The 22545-nt window shown below is 33.8% G+C and overlaps 3 protein-coding genes across 4 annotated transcripts; 2 read left to right on the forward strand and 1 right to left on the reverse strand.

Annotated features, from left to right (window-relative positions):
• Positions 1-945: 945 nt before the first annotated feature.
• LOC123923872 (FK506-binding protein 2) lies at positions 946-4552 on the reverse strand. Its single transcript, XM_045976616.1, has 6 exons — positions 4396-4552; positions 4150-4199; positions 3168-3230; positions 2611-2701; positions 1691-1795; positions 946-1225 (listed from the first exon to the last, which is right to left on the reverse strand). The coding sequence occupies exons 1-6, from the start codon at positions 4451-4453 to the stop codon at positions 1146-1148; spliced, it is 447 nt and encodes a 148-aa protein (XP_045832572.1). The 5' UTR covers positions 4454-4552; the 3' UTR covers positions 946-1145.
• A 5055-nt stretch (positions 4553-9607) lies between these two features.
• On the forward strand, positions 9608-17527 carry LOC123923873 (copper-transporting ATPase HMA4-like). The gene is made up of 8 exons (XM_045976617.1): positions 9608-10076; positions 10890-11641; positions 11789-12260; positions 12600-12767; positions 13631-13885; positions 15376-15498; positions 16316-16801; positions 16983-17527. The coding sequence occupies exons 1-8, from the start codon at positions 9852-9854 to the stop codon at positions 17373-17375; spliced, it is 2874 nt and encodes a 957-aa protein (XP_045832573.1). The 5' UTR covers positions 9608-9851; the 3' UTR covers positions 17376-17527.
• A 2165-nt stretch (positions 17528-19692) lies between these two features.
• LOC123923874 (probable glucan endo-1,3-beta-glucosidase A6) lies at positions 19693-22484 on the forward strand. 2 transcript variants are annotated; one of them, XM_045976618.1, is made up of 3 exons: positions 19693-20078; positions 20463-21752; positions 22183-22484. In XM_045976618.1, the coding sequence occupies exons 1-3, from the start codon at positions 19988-19990 to the stop codon at positions 22218-22220; spliced, it is 1419 nt and encodes a 472-aa protein (XP_045832574.1). In that variant the 5' UTR covers positions 19693-19987; the 3' UTR covers positions 22221-22484. The 2 variants fall into 2 exon arrangements, with proteins under 2 accessions (XP_045832574.1, XP_045832575.1); XM_045976619.1 differs by lacking the exon at positions 19693-20078 and adding an exon at positions 20160-20308.
• The last annotated feature ends 61 nt before the right edge of the window (positions 22485-22545 follow it).

Genomic DNA, 22545 nt, shown 5'->3' on the forward strand with positions numbered 1-22545 from the left:
ATAAAGTGTAGATTATTGCCCTCCCTTTTTTCTTATTTAATTATTAATACACTTATTAAAAAATAATGAGTGGCTAGGATTTAACTGAACTTTCCTTTGACCAGAGACAATCCATTCCCAGCTTGATATTAAGAACAATGAGACATTCTAGTGCTCATCAAATTGAATAATTTTTATACGAAAAAACAAGTAAGCATTTCGTGCTTATAGATGCTGAGATGGGATGACATCAAGGAAATATTTCCAAGCCACATCATCCTTAAATCCAAAGTGGACACCTCAAATATACTTGATATAGGATCTGCTGTTGGATTGTTTTGCTATTCTAGTGCAAACTTTCTTGTTGGACGATCAAATTCTCAAGGAATACTTGTATAGGTAATTACAAATAATTTTTGTTTAGGCTCACTCAAAAGATAAAAGGTGTTAGGATTTCCATGGTTCGGAGAAAATCGAGAAAATTTTAGAAAGTCTTCAAGATAGTAAAAATCATAAGGATTCATATTTGATAAAAGATACTGAAAATAGTACAATAGTGACTCTTATATAGAGCAATTTAGGGGTTAACTAACTAACCACCTAATAACAAACTCTAACAAACTAATATAAACTCTAACTAACAGAAGCTGCTGGCTAATCACCATTATTCTTAACAAAAGGTAAAAGAAATAATTAATAATAATTGATGTGACTATTTTATCGACTGTGTTCTCTCATGTTGAGCATATTTTTTTATCACTGGAAATCAAATTAAATTCTTCAAGGTTTACAATTCTCACACACTTGCATACCAACTACTTACGCTAGATCCCGTATTAATCTGCCCTTGCACCCTTATATTTTTTGCAAACTTTGTTCTAATGTTGAGCATATTATAAGGATTATCATGGAACTCGACTTATAACCAACTCAATTGCAAGAAATGAAGAGGCAGAGACAAACCAATGAAAATTCTAACAAAAGCTTAATCGCTAAAAAATACCAAATAGATGTATTTAATTTATAGGATACAACAGTAAAATCTTTCTAAACTAGCCTCACTTAGAGTTGAAGAACGAAACCTTGGTGATGAAAGCATTATTAAGGAATACAAATAAGCTAACAAAGATTGCCAAAAGTCTAGTTTTCCATTTCTTTTGATTTGTCTAAAGTTCCGAGTTATCTCCGCTTAAACTTTTGTCGTTCACTCCCACAAGCTCGGTGTCAAATATAAGTGTTGCACCACCTGCAAGTTCGATTCAATGTCATATATATAAGAGTACAAAAATATTTAATAAACATAGTTTGTTGACTGTGTATAAAATGCAGAAAAGTAATACAAGCTAAAAAATGGAATACTATAGGAAACACCACTATTCTTTAACTGCACTTTTAGAACTTCCGTTTTTGCATAAATTAATAACAGGAGGCCTTCACAAAATTTATGCAAGTAAATATGATATAAAACAGATATATACACACAAAAGAACATGTTGAACTCTTCCATAATCTATAATGTAATCCAGTCATGCAAGAAGTTATTTTTCTTGACTAAGATCAAAGACACTTCTACCATACTATAGACCAATCTGGCAGTTCAGGAAAACGGGCAACCAGATCACTATCTAGCTATTAGACATTAATTTCAGTAAATGGAATTCAATAGAGATTTTGGCTCTTGAACATTACTACCATTATCATGATAAATTACCTGGAATAGTGGGTGGGGAGCCCTGTTCTCCATAACCAAGTTTTGCTGGTATTTTCAATTTCCGCTTCTCACCGAGACACATTCCCAATAGTCCTTGGTCCCATCCTGCAAAGAAGAGGATAAGCAATCATGTAATCCCCTATCTTGAAGATCTCCCATCATCCATAAACCAGAAATTTGAAATAAAATTAAATATACAAATGAAAGTAATCATTATAAATTATAGCACATGTATATCTGGGGACCAGAGAACTTAGATGTAAAAGCAAATGAAATCCGAAGAATACAAATATGGATGTATACGACGGGTGTGTTATGAAACATATTGGATCTGGCTTCATGGCCAGATCAAAATAAGAAGGAACAAGTCAGTTCAGTTGAATTTACTAGTGCTAATGTGCAATTATAAGTTGCTTATATTTTGTTAATGTAATACTAACAGAAGATACCAGAAAGAGCAGGAGGGAATATGAGAAAACAAACATATAAAAGTGATATTTACAAATTACAAGCCTTATAAGTTATAAATGTGTGCTTGAAGGGATTTCTTTTGTTAAACATGCAGAGGGTTTTGTTTTTTTAAAACGATGCTGAGGGGTTGAAGAGCCTTTCTTACATAAAAGTAACTCTGGTACCACATGTTACAAATCAGCAGGTTTTACTTATCAGATGAGAAATTCAAGAACTTAATATTTCCAACATCAACAACCCTTGTATGTGTGCTATAACGATCTGGCATACAATATCTTGACACTCTAAAGCATCGTTTCTCTTTTATTTTATTCAATTTACACCTTTTAGCTTTCTTTTTGCAGTACTTGAGAAAGCCAGCACAGCAGCTAGTTCATTATTACCGTCATTGGTAATGAAACCAGAAATTCAAAAGATTGTGAGTTATTTGTGGCTGTGCGCTTGCTTACCTTTGATCACTTGACCACCACCAAGCTCAAAATCAATTGGACTATTTCTTTCAAAGCTAGAATCGAAAACAGTTCCATCGGTGAGTTTTCCCTGCAAAGAGAAGTGAGTATTTAATATGTAGGAACTCGATAGGCAAAAAAAATAAGTGAATGTTTGACCCCTCATCAGTCATCACAAGAACAAATGAAATGGTTGTAAATGTAATTTCAAAGTTCCTCAAAGCATGTAGCAGACAGAAGGTAGGCTAGCATCAAAACGGCTCTAGATAATTTCCGGTTGTGATTGTGAGTATGTCATAGGTGCCTTACCTTTACTCCAAAAGACCAACAGCCTCCCTTATTAAATTTTATGAAAATTTTGAAGTTTCCCAATCTGGAGGGTCTTAAAGTAAAAGCAAACTTACTAGTTACTTACTAGCTACTACTTAATTTTTTCAATCCTCTTCCCTTCCCCTTCATTTTCTTTTGGTTCCTTGATCCTTCCCCTCTCCCAAACATTCCCTTGTGGTTACTGCTTAAGCTTATTTTCATGGAAGATATCGTAAGAAATTACTCACCCGATAGTGTACTTTCACTTTATCACCTTTGTGTGCCTGAACTTCACATGATGATGGTTTATACTGCAATGAAGAAGAGTATAAACATAGTGAGCAATAAAGAGGACGTAAACCCAATTTCACTGTAAGACACAAAATCAAAATAGCCTTGCTTATGCATTATTATTGATGAAAATTAATTGCATCATAGAGATGGAAAGATGCATGCTTTCTTATTTTCACTGTTCTAATCTCTACAACAAATTACCAAACATTTACATTACTATGCACCTCCTAACAACCTGTCGACATTATCTCCTATTAAGCTCCAACAATGGAATTTCTTCCCTTTTCTGACGAGCAGTATTTTTCAATATCACAGCAAACTGCTAGCTATATCATTCAAAGCTAGAGTCACACACACTCCAAACATATGTGTACACTGCATTTTAAAACTCTAATTTCCGACTACAGAATCTCCTCACCCCGGTAATTTAAAACGGTATATGCAGTAGCTATTTTACATCAAGCAAAGCTTTTTACCGCACATTCACCCAAATCAGGTTACAGAAAACAGATCGTAAAATTTGCACGTATAAAAATACTCTTTATTTTTTTTTTTGGTACAATAAAAATACTCTTTCGAACCCCAAGGAAACTATAATTACACATTCTATTCCATTACTATATTTCTAAAAAATTAATATTTTCATTTCATTTTTAAATTAAATGTGTTTAGAATTACACAACAGCCAAATATTTCCCAAGTTCCAACAATTTGGAATCATCAAGACATCCCAATACACAAATTAACTTGAAATTCGCAAGAAAAAAAGGTCAATTACAGATTTTGTGTCTATCTCTCACTTCCTACACGTTCAAAAAAGCTCGCAATTTATCAAAATACTGAAAACAGCGCAATTTATCCGACAACAAAAAAGAACTTTTCTCCATACATTTTATTCAAAATCTAAACGATTCTCAAATCCAATTAACAATTTACCTTAACGCCAATCTGCAACTCAGTTACATCAGCCTCTTTCTTAGCAGAAACTGAAACACGATCACAAAAGAAAATACATCATCAGAAATCAAAACGAAAAGGTTTTAAAAAAATCCATAGAAATTGATGAATTGACGGAAAAAATGATCGAGATCTGAACCAAACTGGATCAAGAAGAAATGCTTTGATTGTAATTTGTGCGCAATGGAATCAATGAATTGTGAAGAATTGATGAAGGAAGAATACCTAATGCTGATGCAACGAAGAAGATGATGAAAAGGAGAAAAATTGAAAATGGCTTCATCGTGTAGCTGAAATGTTTTTTTCCTCAGAGTTGCTCACTGAAGTGTTTCTCTCGCACTGGATTTGGATGTCGTTAAATAACATCGAATGGGTTTCGACCGGGTCGGGTTATACCAACGTTTTATTTATCACTATTTATTATGTATTATGTTACTATCGGTTTGTTTGTTGAATTTAATTTAGGCACATGTTAAGATATACTAAAATAGAAATTCATTATTTAATAATACAAGAAATTTAATGCTTTAAAAGTCAAAATACACAAATTAACATTTAATAATTTCTATTTTTGTTTCCTTAACATGTGCCTTAAGGGCACAAGTTAACATTCTCCTTTAATTTATATGCACCGTCGGTCTAAAGTTATTTTACACATGCGTCCAATAATATACTGACATATCATGTATGATATTTAAAAACACATGATATGTCACATTCATTAAATGATGTAACAAAGCATCATTGAATGATGTGACAAAGCATCATTGAATGTATGTGTAAAAAATCTTTACACTACCACAATTAAACTCTTTTTTGTTAATAAAAAATTGACAAAATTATATTAGAGGTATTTTATCTTATTTATTTGTAACATTTGGTCCTTTATTTTTTTTTTTGTAACATATATGTTCTTTATTTTGTATATTTGTAACACTTCAGTTTTTTTTTCTATTTTTTATTAAAAAAATAATGATGTGACTTGACACATTAGATAATTTTATTTTTTAAAATATATTTTAATTAAAAAATAAAGAAAATCAGAAAAAAAATCTTTAAAATTTGCAGATTCAAAAATCTTCATCAAGTTAATCCCACAAAAAAGAATCTTCATCAAGTTCTTTAGAAATTTTTTAGAAGAAAAAATAAATATTGCTAATTCAAGGACCAACTATTCATCTCCTTGATTCAATGAACAAATCTCTCAGACTATTCAATTTCACTTTCAAGTTCAACAAAGTGATCTAAAACTTTCCTTCAACAACCCTTCCAACCTGCAAAAACCAAAACAGAGCTCAACAATCCAAAAATTTGACCCACACAGAGCAAGGTTTATGAACAAAGGAAATCTCTAAACCACAACTTATAAGCTGAATCGTCCCATAACATTGAAACAACCCACAACTAGTTTGTAGCAGGCTAAACCGAACAAGGCAGTGGCGTCGGCGATTGACAGAAACGTGACACACGAATATGGAAGTGAGCGATGGAGGTACAAAGATGAACAAAGAAATCGGCGACGAAGAACAGCTAACTATGGAGGTGATAACCGCTGAAGACAAAACGATGGAGTTAATGACCGGCACCGATGCTATAGTAACAAGGAGCTCCTTCAGCTTCTGCACCATGGTTGAAAATCGATGTATATGTCATAAAAGTCAATTTGGGTTTTGGTGATTTAGGGTTTTTGGTATTGGAAAATTTGGGGAAAGATTTTGAAGGAATGATGAACATGATAAAGATGATGAAGATTTTCATCTTATTTTGATTTTCTTTATTTTTTTAATTAAAATATATTTTAAAAAATAAAATTATCTGATGTGTCAAGCCACATCATTATTTTTTTAATAAAAAATAGAAAAAAGGACCGAAGTGTTATAAATATAAAAGATACAAGACCTATATATTACAAATAAAAGATAAAGGACCAAAATATTATAAATAAATAAGATAAAGGACCTCCGGTGTAATTCTGTCTACAAAAATTTTGATTGTAAAAAAACATACCACTATGTATGGGTACTGTGGACTGGATTGGTGTTACGGTAATCGTGTTGCTTTTTGTGGGTGTGTTTCTTTCGTCTGAGTTCGAAGTAGTGAGAAATGAGATTTTTTTTTCCTATCCCAACAATTATACCTTTACCCCTACAAACACGTTTTTTCTTCCAATTTTACCCTTTTAATTGTTTGACTTCACCCCTACAATTTTTTTTGCCACGCAATGTTTTTTTGATAACAACAAGAACAATAACAAGGATTATAAAAAAAAAAAAAAGAACAATAACAAGAAAACCATGGCTAAACTGCAACATATGGAAAATTGAAAACTCTAAGAACATTAACAACATGAACCCCATTAATCATATTAGCTTTAAGTTGTTGAAGGCTACTATCATCAGAAACCTTAAAGCTGCTCATGAAATTATCACTTTAACACTATCCTGCAACATCGTTTCCTCTTCAAAGTTCAACCAACAAATCTTGTTGTTGAAACCAAGAAGCACCAAACGTGAGATCTGGGTGTCTCACTACGATCAAGGCACGCGTATGATCCGGAATTACATTGAGGGGAGAAATTGGAAGTGGGTGAAGGGGAGAAATTCATGAAGAGCAACCAAATATTTTGATACTGCCTCGTTGATGGTACTATCAAAATCTTTTCAAATATTGATTTTGTAGCAACTATGTCGCAATACCATTGAACAACGCACGTTAGAAATTCCAAATTTTATCCTCCGGAATTCTTTATTAAAGTTTTCCGGTATGAAATTTTGACAATAATTTTTTTTTGCGTGGAAACAAAAATTGTAGGGGTGAAGTCAAACAATTAAAAGGGTAAAATTGGAAGATAAATGTGTTTGTAGGTGTAAAGGTATAATTGTTGGGGTAGAAAAAAAAAATTCTAAGAAATGAGATGGATGGGGCCACACTATCCAGTATCCATCCAACCAAATTGGACCTGCTAGGGCATTTGTACGTGATGGCTGGTTATGCCTGCCTTATACGTGATGTTTTGCCCAGAAAAACCTGGGTTTGGACTGTACAATCCGAACGTCCTTATTTTTAACGGTTTTGGAGTATGGAAGCCGAAACTTGTTTGATATGGACCATACAATCCGAAACCAGTTTAAACAAGCCATTGGCTGGCTATGCCTGACTTGTACATCGTTGATGATTTGCCCAGGAAAACTTGATTTTGGACTGTACAATCCGAAATACTTTGATTTTTAAAATTTTGCATCATTTCGGATTCTACCAACCGGAAACGCTCATATTCGGTGTGTAGGATCCGAATAGAGTCTATATAGCCTATATTTCAGAAGTTGCACTTTCATAACCACTTGGACACTCAATTGGGAGCTTTGGAGCTAGGGCGATTTTTTTGGCGTATCAGAGACTTGAAAGCAATGTTTATTCACTCAAAGAGGGGCGCAATACTCAATCGGAGTCATACAAGAGGTAATAAGCACTTTAATCCATTAATTTTTTCAATTTTCATGGTTTTATGATCGCAGTCGCGTTTGACTCATACAATCCGAACCCATTTCGGATCCCACATGCCAAACTGGACAGCTTTTTAAAATTTTGAAATTTATTGTGATAGGTAGGGTTTGTGATGGCCGAACCTCCGTTTGAAATGAAACCGAACATCGATGAACCCGACATTGCACAACCTAATGCAGTTGAACCCGCAAATATATTGGTTAACAATGCCAATTATTTTTTTAAGTGTGAAAAGTATAAGGTCCGAGATGAGATGATCGAATGGTGCAAAAAAGAGGCTATAAAAGCTGGATTTACTATGGTGATTGTGAAATCAGATATGGGGCATATCCTTGCAACGGCCTACAACCGCGTTGTAGTTTTATTAACTAAACACGAGATTGGTTATTATTGAAACCTATTTTCCACTGCGCAGTCGTCCACCGTTGGATCCATCTGCACGCATTATATGTGTTGGTATGGTTCCAAACCATTTTGTGTATGTTAAATTGAAGGTTGGGTGTCCACTGCCTCCAACTTGTAAGGAATGGAAAAATCATTGGGCGCCAGAGGCTGAGACTTGGGAGGATACATTTATGGACCGGATGGTTGAGTTTGACGAACTCATGAAGAATGAAAAAGGTGACATGAAGATGAAAACAAATGAAGATGATCCTGTAGTTGTGAGAGACAAATGAAGATGGAGCCAAATGAAGACGAACTCATTTTACTTGAATTGTTTTTAAGTTTGAAGTTGTAATTTACGTTTTAGAGTTTGAAGTTGTGATTTATTTGATTATGTTTGAAGTTATCATATGTAATGACAATGGTTATTTTTAACTTTTAATTTAGTGCAAAAGAGCAAATTCCGAACATGCATAATGTTGGCTTGTAAAACTGTAAAAAAATTTTGCAGAAAACTTGATTTTGGACTGTACACTCCAAACCTGTAATTTTAGTGACCATTTCGGTTCGCAGGATCCAAACCTGTGATTTTCGTGACAATTTCGGTTCGCAGAATCCGAACATAATTGGTTTTGGATTGTAGACTCCAAACCAACGTATAAGCACAATTTTCGCCCCCCAAAACGTGTTCCCATCTATAATTGGCTTGTTTCGGATCCCACGAACACACATAATATATTTTGGATCCTAGGATCCATAGCTTCCTAAACCCCCCAAATTCAAGGTTATTTTGGGATTTTTGGGGGGTTTAAGAGGAACATGGGGGGGCGAAAAAAGCAATTTTTGTTACTTATATGGATTGCATCAAGTATCGTATTCCAAATCCAAATTAGAATACATTTTTCAATTTTTAAGTTTTTGTTTGCAAATAAAGATGCTTGTGCATCCAGTAGTTTGTATCCAAATGGAAATGCAGTGATCACATTGTTAATTGTTTTTATTGGCATTTACCTATTTTCTTTATTCCTTTACTCATTAGTTGTTTATGTTTACCTAACATTGTTCAATAAATACTTCAAAAAGATTTGTTGAAATTTGCTCAATAAAAAAATTAAATAACATTGTTTATACATCATTAAAACAAAATCTTAAATAATTAAATATATCATTTAAAATTCATCATTTAGCATAAGGGGTAGAATCTTTATGATTTTAAAGTTGACACTATGAACCAATCGTTAGTTGATTCAGTAGTAATTGATACTAGACTTGGTAGTTGGATCCTCTACAATCACAATCGAGAAAAAGCTAAAACAATTAATATAAAAACTGACTCAAACCAGATTAAATGGTACGGTGGACCGGATACCGATGCTAAAATGAAGAAAAAAATGAGATAGAGAAATTATGTGAAATCACACCCTAGGGTTTGCCGGCCACACATAGAAACAAAATACCGAATAAGTCCTCGTTGACGGAAACAACAACACCACCCATTTAGCATAAAGAATAAAGGGGCAGAATCGGAAAAAAGAACACTTTTGGTGGGAAAAAGAAAGTCACAAGTCGTTAACCATTTCAAAAGTTTAAAACCACAAACAACAAAGTGGGCATATATACCTTCCACCTCCATTCCAACTCAAACTGACGCACGCAGTCACGTACTCACTTTTATCTCTCCAAAACAAATTTCTCTCTCTATCTCTTTTTCTTCACCTTCTTCAATATTCGAATTTCGAATACAAAACCCTAAACTCTTTCATTTCTCTCAATTTTTTCGATTTGATTCAATTATGGAAGGTGATGAAATTGATGATGTGAAGATTCCTTTGTTACAGTCGTCTACAGATGAAAACGTCGTCGTTAGGACGGTTACGTTTCAAATTAGCGATATCAAGTGTGCTTCCTGTGTTAATTCTATTGAATCGGCTCTTAAGAATCTTAACGGCGTTCAAAGTATTGCAGTTTCGTCGCTTGATGGTCGTGCTGCCGTTAAATTTGTTCCTAAACTCATAACTGTAAGCAAACACAATCATCATCATTCATCATCATTATTACTAGTATTATTAGGATTTAATATGCTTTTAGTAGCTACAAATATTTCATTATTTTGTTTTTTTAGTACCTGTAATTTTATTATTATTATTTATTTATTTATTTATTTAAGTTTTTGCAAATATATCACACATTTTGCTTTTTTTTTTTTTAAGTTTTTAAGTAGACTTTAACATGTTCGTATCCAGAATTGATTATACTTAAGCTGAAAATTGTAGCTTCTGATTCTAGAATTGATTTTACTTCAATTTAGAAATTGTAGCTTCTGAGATTATAGAATTGATTTTACTTCAATCTAGAAATTGTAGATTCTGATTGTAGAATTGAATTCTAAACTCAAATCTACTGTTCAACTCATTTTTACATGAATGTATTCAAACATAAATCGTTACTTTATCTTCAACTTAATTTTAGTCGGAATCAATTTTTCTCACGCAGAACCAAACTTACATAAAATCAATCATTTCTTACTGAAATCGGTCCTGTAAAATTCATTTTAGTCCTTATTTTAAGGACTACAATAAAAATATTTTACATTGCAAGGACTAAAAACAAAGACAATTTTTTTTACAAGGACTAAAACCAAAACTCTTGATATTTGTGTGAAGCATTTGCATAATTAAGCCTTGTTATTATATGAATTTCATGATCTATTCTGCTGTTATTCACATAGGCATGTCTAGCATTTATCTCATGTAAAGTATTGGTACTGAATTATGGATTCATGTTAAGGTAGTGAGTTATGTTTTTAGTTATGGATTATTTTTTTAATGTAGTCAAAAAGAATAAAAGAAAGCATAGAAGAGAGTGGGTTTAAGGTTAATGAAGTTCATGATCATGACCAAGATATATCGGTGTGCCGAGTTAGGATTAAAGGAATGGCATGTACAAGTTGTTCAGAGTCTATTGAGAGAGCACTTCAAATGATTGATGGAGTGAAAAGGGCAATTGTTGGTTTAGCATTAGAGGAGGCAAAAGTGCATTATGATCCTAGCCTTGCCGATCCCGAAAAGATAATTGAAGCGGTCGAAGATGCGGGTTTTGGAGCAGAGCTTATTAGTTCTGGGAATGATGCGAACAAAGTTCATCTAAAACTCGAAGGGATTGATTCTGAAGAAGATGCTAATGTGTTAGTGTCTTATCTTGAGTTAGCTGCTGGTGTGAATCGTGTTGAAATGGATTTCCTAGAACTTATCGTTACCGTTAGCTATGATCCGGATTTTACAGGGCCTAGAACTCTCATTCACTGTGTTCAGGAAGCTAGCCGTGGCTCCAAGGTGTATCGAGCAACTTTGTATTCTCCTTCGGGACGAAGAGAAAAGGATAAGGTGAATGAAATTCGTATGTATAGGGATCAGTTTTTAATCAGCTGCTTGTTTTCTGTACCTGTGTTCGTGTTTGCCATGGTGCTTCCCATGCTTCCTCCATATGGCAACTGGCTGAACTATAAGGTCCACAATATGCTTACTCTTGGGTTGTTTTTAAGATGGATCCTTTGCACGCCTGTGCAGTTCATAGTTGGAAAAAGGTACTACTACTATATGTTAAGCATTTAAACCCAGTTTCTTGTTATCTTTATTATTAGTTATTAGCCAAAAGATGGTTTTATGTATCTGTTTTCTATTGATAGAGGTTTGTATAATCATTTAACAATGACTGTTATTAACACTATTAGGTTCTATGTGGGATCATATCATGCACTGAGGAGAAGATCTGCTAACATGGATGTGCTGGTTGCGTTAGGCACTAATGCTGCTTATTTTTACTCATTATATATTGTAATAAAAGCACTGACTTCAGATACATTTCAAGGACAAGACTTCTTTGAGACCAGTTCCATGTTGATATCCTTTATTCTATTGGGAAAATATTTGGAGATTGTGGCTAAAGGGAAAACATCAGATGCTTTAGGAAAGCTGACACAACTTGTTCCTGATAAAGCTTATTTAGTAGATATTGATACTGATGCAAATATCATCACAGAGACAGAAATTGACACTCAACTTATACAAAAAAATGACATAATTAAGATTGTGCCTGGGGCCAAAATTCCCATTGATGGTATTGTTATAAAAGGACAAAGCTATGCAAATGAAAGTATGATCACTGGAGAGGCAATACCCATTGCCAAAAGTCCAGGTGACAAGGTAATATACATGCATTCGGTCCTGTAGTTAATTGTATTTTTTTTTTTTATGTTACGGATTAGGAGATCAGGAGAAATCCAACAAATTAATGACAAACACAAATGAAGAAGTTGAGCGTAGATGCCGCGGGTGAGAGTTCTATAAAAGATAGATTAGAAATGACTAACACCGGGTGTAACCAAAAAGTGAGAGAGTGAATGTGCTCTGTGATGTATTGTAAAGAGAGGGAAATGTGTACAATCTCTATTTTTTTATCCCAGTTATAGTGGTTTAAATTATGAAAAGGTGGCATGATAGAGTGGTGAGAACATTTTTAACTTTTCAAAATGTGTTGAACAGGTTATCAGTGGAACGATCAATGAGAATGGCTGCGTGTTGGTTAAGGCTACACATGTTGGATCAGACACTGCCCTTTCTCAAATTGTTCAACTTGTAGAAGCTGCTCAACTTGCCAAAGCACCAGTTCAAAAACTTGCGGATGATATTTCAAGGGTTTTTGTTCCAATAGTGAGTATTTTTTCTTAACTAGGCATTTTTATGTTGGTTGATGCGTGGAGTTAGATTTGAAATTAAGCCTTGAAGATGGAAATTGACTTGGACCTTGCAATTCCAATTATCTTGTTGGGCTGTGTTTGAAAAAAAAAAGAAAAAGGTCTGGATTTACAAATCAAATCTGTCTTTTTATTACAAGAAACTGTGGTGATAATAAATGGAGTCAAATCCTTGCCACATGGCACAACAAGTGTGTAACCCAAAATTGCTATTCCAATTCGATGGAATTAAAAAACAACCAGTTTACTTATAATTTTCGATATATTGAATCCATACTAGTCTAAGACCCTAGGAATTGGAATTTCAACTATCAAAGCTAAAAGTTTAAAACCAATTCATTTTTATTCTTGATTATTATCATTGTCGCCTATAAATTTAAGAAACCACTGCTGTTGGCAAAATTCAAGTACCATTGTTGGTTGCACCTGCAATGTCTCTGCCGATGCTCTCCGAAGTCTGAACACCACTGCCAGTGGTAACCTTTGATTATTGTCGATGTTGATTCCCTCTGAACTGTTTTTTTTTTTTTTTAATCTTGCACGTGGCATTGAATATAATAATTTCAGATTTGGGATCTAGGAATTCATGCTCATGTAGAAGTATTTCAAGAAATGGCATATGTCATCAGTTCTGTGATTAACTCTCATGTTTAATACTTTAATGCCATCTTTTTGTTTACATGCTATTATGATTGGACTAAAAATGAAGAGATGATAAAGATACTGCATAACTTTATCTCTTAACTGACACCGGCATTGCAATGATAGTTACCATATATTATCCCTGTGAAGGTGCTTACTTTATTGTTGCATCCTTAGGTGGTTGTTGTAGCACTCACAACTTGGCTGGGGTGGTTCATTCCGGGGAAAGCTGGATTTTACCCTAAACATTGGATACCAAAAGGAATGGATGCATTTGAGCTTGCTTTGCAGTTTGCCATTTCTGTGTTGGTTGTTGCTTGTCCATGTGCTCTGGGTCTAGCTACACCAACTGCAGTCATGGTGGCTTCAGGCATAGGTGCTTCTCAAGGAGTGCTCATCAAGGGTGGAGATGCACTGGAGAAAGCACACAAGGTAATGACATTTCTATTTCCTGCTGCTTCATATCTTGAGTTGTATGTAAATTGTTCTCCAATTAGGAGAATATACTAAATGGAAGTTTGTAAATATTTTATTTTTAACACAACATGTGAGTGAACCTTTCCCTTTTATTTTGAGTTGTATGTAAATTGTTCTCGCGTAGGCACACAATATTTTGTAAGTTTAAGAGGGCAACCTAAGAGGGGGGTGAATTAGGTTTTAAGATTTTTCGGTTATTTTAGAGATGTTGTGGATTCATTTATTTTTCTTTGAAAGTTATGATGAGGGTAAGAACAACATGCAGAAAAATAGAGAGAGAAGGGAAGATAAGAAGGACACAAAAGATTTATACTGGTTCCCCTCCTAACCTAAGGGTACGTCCAGTACCTTCACACCCCGTGAAGGATTTCACTATGTTAGAATCTTTGTTACAAGCAATCTTACCCCAAGACCCCCTAACAATCTTTCTAACATACAACACAAGATAACACCCCACTATCTTTAACCACAAGAATCTTCACCAAACTCTATGATGAAATTCTCATACAACACAAGATAGCACCCCACTATCTTAACAACAATTCTCAACAAAACTATGATGAGAATTTACAAACAAGTGTTGAAGAAATAATGTGTATGGCTGTTATCAAATCAATATCACTTTCAAATGCATATAACTTAATGCTCAGAAACCTTTTTGGAAATGAAAATATAATCAAGGTTTCACAAAATAATATTTGAAAGTTTTTGTGAGAAAGTGATTTTTCTATCTTAGCATATTGGAATATGAAAGTTGGTATCAATCGTAATGATCACAAATATATTTATAGATATAACTTAAAATGATCTTAGCATATAGATATATTTTAAAGTGCTTCTTAATGATCACAAATAGAAAATGAAAATACCAACAGCAACAGATCATTTTAAAATGGTTAACGACCGGACAGATTTAAAAGGTCCTGACACCTATTTTTCAAAATCAGCTTTTTATAATTTTAAAAGCTTGCTTCATATGGACTTTTATATTTAACTTAGAAATTTATGTGTAATTAATTTTAAAATAATTTCTAAGCATTATATATTTATTAAAAGTAATAAATCAAAGATAAGGACCATACTTACAAATAATTTAAATAAAAAGCCTAAGACTTGGTCTTCATCTTGTTTCCTCTTGTTGAGCCTCCATAAGCTTTCTTCTTTTGTGATGTGAGTTTGTTATCATCAAAACCCAGCCAAGTTCAAGAAGGAAATCTTCTTCACATATTTTATTTGTAGTGTTTGCATTAATATCACCGTCAAAGGCATAAACTTTTTTGGTGCTAAGATTGCTTTGTTTCACTTTTTAGTGTATCTACGACATTCATCTTTTGCATAATCTGGTAGTTTTTATTTGATACAAATAAATATGCAAACACATTCCTAAAATTTCACTTTATATTATTAAAATGAAATCTTATTCATTGTCCCTAACTTCAATGCAGGTAAAAACTATTGTATTTGATAAGACTGGGACACTAACAGTTGGGAAGCCCGTAGTAGTTAGTGCAGTGCTGTTTCATGAATTTTCTATGGAGGTGTTATGTGACATGGCAATTTCTGTGGAGGTATTATTTTTAATGTTGCATACTGTACTTATTTGAATGTCTGCAAATTTTATAGTATCATTTTTATTGACATTTTTGGAGCCTGTGCAAAAGTTATTGAAGAATATAGAAAAAGAAATCAAATTTAGTTTTGAGCGAAGAAATTTAGTTTTATTTCACAAAAGCTAAGAATTTTTGCTTGGGTTAATTTAGAGTGCTTTTATTGTAAAATAAAATAGGTAGCAAATAAATATTAAAAAACATAGAACGGAAGCACTTTGTCTTCATTTGGGAGATTTGGGAAAATGATTCTAAATAGTGTGTAATCCTCGGGTTTTGATTTGGTATTTGTTTAATGGTGTGAGAAAAAAAAGCCTTGGCACAATGATCATAGTTGCTGGCTTGCTGCTGTGGTTTGAGTCGTGGAATCATCCTCATGCAAATGTAAGATAAGATCTGTGGAACGGATTGACACTGTCCTGGATCCTGCTATAGAGAGAACTATATTTTTTTATCAAACATGTTTTATATAAAGTATCCACTGGCTTTGTCGGTAACTAATCTTTGTTGATAATCTTTAGTGGGGTCTCCTCTCTCAAACAGTTTGTTTTCATCCACAAGGCCCTAGCGCGAGACCTTGCTTTAAGTCAAATTCCACCCGTACCAACCAACATAATGTTGGTACTTGGTAGAACTAAATAGAACCAGGTTCCCAATTTGTTTAATGAAATGAAAAACAAAAAGAGCAATTCTCAATGACAGCGACGCTTTTCAAATCTAAATATCTTAATTAAATTTTTCCATAATATATAAGCTAATTATATGTACAAATTTTTAGGCAAGTAGCGAACACCCCATAGCAAAAGCTGTTGTTGCACATGCAAAGAAGCTGCGCAAGAATTTCGGTTCTTGTCCTGAGGAAGTGCCAGATGTTGTTGATTTTGAGGTACACATGGGAGCCGGGGTAAGTGGAAAAGTTGGTGATAGAACAGTTTTAGTTGGAAACAAGAGACTCATGCATGCTTGTGATGTTAAAATATCTTCTGAGGCTGAGAAGTACATCTCTCAAAATGAGATTCTTGCTAGAACTTGTGTTTTAGTTTCAATTAATGGAAAGATTGCTGGAGCATTCTCTGTATCCGACCCAGTAAAGCCAGAGGCTAAACGTGTTATATCGTTTCTCCACTCCATGGGCATCACAAGTGTCATTGTGACTGGGGATAACCATGCTACTGCAACTGCTATTGCAAATGAAGTTGGTATTGATCAGGTTTTTGCGGAGACAGATCCAGTAGGCAAAGCTGATAAGGTGAAAGAGTTGCAGGTAAGGCTTCTAAGCTAGCTATATGAAACTCATGCTAAAACCTTTTTTTTTTCAAGTTGATATGATGAATTAATGTAATTGACACATCTTGGTTATAAAGGCACAATATCGGAGATCATCTGACAAAGATGGAAACACTTTCTGATTTCTGTTTTTTTATTTTTATTGAAACTGGATGCAGATGAAGGGAATGACTGTGGCAATGGTAGGTGATGGAATAAACGACTCTCCGGCCTTAGTTGCTGCTGATGTTGGTATGGCAATTGGTGCTGGAACTGACGTAGCTATAGAAGCTGCTGATATAGTTCTGATCAAAAGCAGCTTGGAAGATGTGATTACAGCCATAGATCTATCTCGAAAGACCATGTCTCGCATCAGATTGAACTACATTTGGGCTCTTGGTTACAACATTTTAGGCATGCCAATTGCTGCTGGTGTTTTGTACCCGTTTACCGGAATCAGATTGCCCCCATGGCTTGCTGGTGCTTGCATGGCTGCATCTTCTCTTAGTGTGGTTTCTTCTTCTCTTCTGCTGCAGTTCTATAAAAAGCCTTTGCATGTAGAGTCCATTTAATGACCTGTTTTTTCTTATAGTTCGACTTGACAGGCCACATTATGGCCATTTTGTAAGGCCTAGGTGTAACTTTTGATCACCCAATTGATGTAATTATTTAACTGTTGTTATTTCTTCGAACAGTTATGCCTAATGTTCAATTTTTCCGGCAATCGTCCAGTTTTCCTTTATCAAGGAATATTAGTTGATTATCATTTTGTAATCAATGACCCTTGTTTCAAAGAAATAAAGAAGCAACGAGACTATATAGTTGGAAAATTAACTTTTATGCATTGTGCTGAATTGCTGACAGAAGGAAATGTTTAGTTGTTTGTGTTGTACTGGATTTTATTATTCGTTTAGTAATTTGACGGAGCATAGAAGGATTGATCATGAAGAGTATGGTTTAAATAGTTAGAGATTGAGAGATGTAAAAAGAAAAAAACCATAGTATTATTTTGGTAACAATACATATATTAGAAAAGGGATACAAGTTTTGTTTAGACCAACGAAGATCAAAAGGATAAAAGGGATCCATAATTATCTGATAAGAGTGCCAAATACATATTTATGACTAAAGAAAGACCTACCAATTTTGAAGTGAATCAAAACTATTTTATTAAATCCATCAAACAGAACAAGTCATAATCCTTGTTTCTGAACAGAATCTCATTGCGATGTAGACAATGTGACCATCTGATTTTTTCTTCTCTTCACTTTTGTCATCATTGTTTGCTCTTATTGTTTTTTTTATCTTAGCAAGTTCACTTGGAATCAACAACCTCAAGTGTGTTCCCACCCCATTGCTTTAATTTAGATATTACTGCAAGCATTGAATGGTGACACTTCACGTATATTTGTATTGTCGTTAGCATATAGCAACAACCAACAAGACATGTCACTTGACCTTCACATTGTTAGGAAGACTTTCCATACAAGGAGGCATCTGCCGCCAACTTCGTTGTGCTTCAATGCTCATGTATGTCGGACGCCTAATCGCACCAATAGCTCTTAGATTATCACACCATCAAGACAATAATAGAACACACAATGATTTACGTTGTCTAACCTAACATCTCTTGCCTACATACACGAAAAACCTCAACAAATGTATCCACTATCACAAATATACATGATTATAATTCAACCCAATATGTGTATGACCCTACAATACTTCTACACAAGAGTTAAAAATAATGATAGCACTCACATTTTACACATTAATTTATCACCTACACCCTCATCTCTCTAAGATGATTGGGGGATGCAAAAAATTTCAATATAATTAATGATGTTTTCTCTTCCCACCTCCCGTGAATCTTTTATACCCCCAATATTCCAATTTTGCCCTTGCAGAAAAATTCGGTTCACAGAAACCGAATTTTTACTAGTGCAAATTCAGAGTAAATTTCAGTTTTTAGAAACCGAAATTTGTTTTCAAGGCAAAAAAAAACTTCGGTTTCTATGAAACGAGGTTTTTTCAAGGGCAAAATTGGAAATTCAGGGGATAAAAGATTCACGGGAAGAGAAAACATCATAATTAATCACCTAAGGGCTGGGATGCTTCAACACTTCACAAGTAGCCCTATTTATGGACAGGTAACTAACTCACATTATAATTACTACTAAATCCATATTCATTGTGTTACTTTCTATGTAGTTTCACTTCATTTCTCCAAGAAATTACATCTCTTCATATCTTGAAATGTATCTCTTAATTTTTCATCTTTTGCATTAATATCTATTAGTGTTAGCATAACCCTTTTTTTATATGTGATCAACTTTTTATATGTGACCAAAAAAGGAAATTTTTAAATTGAAAATAATACTTTTTAGATTTTCGAGGTGTTGACTGCACAAAGTTCAATATCATATTACTATATTTGCTTCCTTAAACAGTGCCCCGGGAGCACTATTTAGCATTTTCCATAAAATAAAAACGAATATGATCTCTATAAGGATACTAGTTACAACAATTTATGTTGGTGTGAATAGAATGTATCATATCATATGTTAATTAAATAAACAAAACGATGTTTGATAAGTGTAGCTCAGCTGATAGTTACCAGAGATATTATTGTAAGGTTGAGGTTCGAACACTAGATTTTTCACTTCTCCACACTTAAAATGTGCATGAATCTAATCACTAGATTGCTGGGGAAAAAAAATAAACAAAATGATTAAATTTTCTTATTAGTAATAGATATTTATAATGTATATTTGATGGAAGTTCCCATCAAAGGATCAATTTTATATGGTATAAAAACTAGTATTTGCATTCATTATGATAGCTACTTATAAACCGCACCTTAAAGTCAACGTCAATGCCTATGCCTTTTTTATGTCAAACTTCTGCATCCACATACAACTCATCAGTTGTGAACAAATAATAATTAAATTGTGACTATGATCCAAACAAATCTCAATTCAATTTTACACATCATGTTGCAGTCAACTTAATTGATTGCATTATATCAATTAGCTGTAAATTAGCATACTACATGGAATTAATTTTGCAGATTAGATCAATCTCCATTAAACCAATTAGCTGTAAATTAGCTTACACTAGGAATTGATTTTGCTGAACTCATGTATATATGAGAAAAAGTTAAAAGAATCGAACATAATCTCTTATGCAGCTCCAAGAAAACATGGTACCAATGAAAGTAATGACTATGGTTATGATTTATCTATTTATCTTATCTTCTTTATTCATTATATCAAGTAAGTCAATTCCTCTTTCTCTATTTCTCTTCTCCTCCTTTTTTTTTTGATCAAATTTCTCTTCTCCTCCTTATTCACTACATTAATCAAAATCACAATCTTTGTGTTTTTTTAACATATGAAACTAATTCCATCATCTTTCAAAATGTAAGGAAAAAAAATATAGAAAAATCAATATTCTCTACCTTCGAACTTAGAAGCATCACTTAAATATGCAAGCACTTGAGCTTGTAAGCACTTAAATTCTACAACTTTTTAATATGATCAAGTGTTGTAATTTATTAATTATCTACCTAACATCATACATTCAAATATGTTCAATCTTGATGTATCTATTAATCATTCCTCTAATGCCAATTCTCTAACATGACTATGACACCACAGGTGCAAAAATATCAGGACAACCAGGAGTGAACTATGGAGAACTAGGTAACAACCTTCCAACACCAACAACCTCAGTGTCTCTCATCAAAAACCTAAACGCCAAACGCGTAAAAATCTACGACGCAAACCCAAAAATCCTCAAAGCACTCAAAAACACCGGAATCCAAGTATCCATCATGCTCCCCAATGAACTTGTAACCAATGTATCTTCTAACCAAACACTTGCAAACCAATGGATCCAATCCAACGTTGTTCCCTTTTATCCAAAGACACTTATTCGGTATCTCCTCGTCGGTAATGAACTCATCTCCTCAACATCAAATCAAACATGGCCCCATATTGTACCGGCTATGCACCGGATCAAACACTCCTTAACTACCTTTCATTTGCATAAAATTAAAGTTGGAACCCCTTTGGCAATGGATGTTTTACAAACATCATTTCCACCTTCAAATGGAACTTTTAGAAATGACATTGCTTTGAGTGTTATCAAACCAATGTTAGAGTTTTTACATGCCACAAACTCTTTTTTCTTCATAGATGTGTATCCATTTTTTGCTTGGGTTTCGGATCCTATTAATATTAACTTGGATTATGCTCTTTTTGAATCCAAAAACATCACGGTTAAAGATTCGGGTACGGGTTTGGTTTATACTAATTTGTTTGATCAAATGGTGGATGCAGTTTATTTTGCAATGGAGCGGCTTGGGTTTCCGGGTATTCGAATATTTATTGCTGAAACGGGTTGGCCTAATGGTGGTGATTTGGACCAAATTGGTGCAAATATTCACAATGCTGCCACATATAATAGAAATTTTGTGAAGAAAGTCACAAAAAAACCTCCTACCGGGACACCGGCTCGACCAGGTTCAATTCTTCCATCTTTTATATTTGCTTTGTATAATGAGAACTTGAAAACGGGTTTGGGAACAGAGCGTCACTTTGGGTTGTTGTACCCGAATGGTTCAAGTATTTACAAGATTGACCTTTCTGGCAAGACACCGGAGTCAAAGTTTAAGCCATTGCCACCACCAAGGGATTATAAAGGGAAGGCTTGGTGTGTGGTGGCGGAGGGAGCAAATGAGACGGCAGTGGTGGAGGCGCTGTCACACACTTGCTCGCAGGGAAACCAAACATGTGATTCGATTCAACCCGGAAAACCCTGTTTTAAACCCGATTCGGTGGTGGCTCATGCTAGCTATGCATTTAGTTCTTATTGGTCTCAGTTTAGACATCTTGGTGGAGCATGTAACTTCAACGGTCTCGCCACCCAAATTGCAAAGGATCCAAGTAAGTTCTATTTTTTAATTCTTTTATAGAAATATATTTTCAAATATTAAATTTCCTTAATGGACATAGATATGATATAATCTTTTAAAAAATTAAATTGTTCAGTTGTTGAAAGTTCATTTTACAATCTTATATAGAATCTTAGAAATTAGTTATTTTAGTAAAGATAATATTTACTGGTGATTAAATAATTTCTTTTGCAAAGCCTTCGTTTTTAGAACCGGTAGTACATATAAGCAAAATTTGGAAACTTATTAAATTGCCTAAGACATTATGCAGTAGTTTAAAAATTATCTGAAAATTTGTCAATAAATAAAACACTTTTGAAAAGAAAAAGTCATAATCATGACTATAAATTCATTTCATACTCATCACATCCTTTTTGTTATGTTATGTTTGACTCATACTTTGTATGTTTTCCTTTTTGAAGGTTATGGATCATGCAAGTATCCAAGTGTGACTCTTTGATGAATCCAACTTCAATAATCAGCCAATGCAGTTTTTATATATTATTGCCCAACATTATGGATAACAAGAATATTAGGAGGAATGACAAAAATGCACTTATTTTTACTGTTCCATTGAAAAACAAAGTGTAACCTTAAAAAATAAACCATGCATGCTATGTTAGTTTAATATTCAATTCAATGGGAAGTTCAGGCTTTTGAAACTGAGAACTTGTATCAGCCTTCTAGCAAATGTCATAGTTTGAAGTTTGAACTTGATTTATGATATGAGTGGTGTAAATAAATACACAAATTTAATGAGAAAACATTGTCAGACATGAGATATA

The sequence above is a fragment of the Trifolium pratense genome, linkage group LG4 (genome assembly GCF_020283565.1).
Source record: "Trifolium pratense cultivar HEN17-A07 linkage group LG4, ARS_RC_1.1, whole genome shotgun sequence".
NCBI lineage: Eukaryota > Viridiplantae > Streptophyta > Magnoliopsida > Fabales > Fabaceae > Trifolium > Trifolium pratense.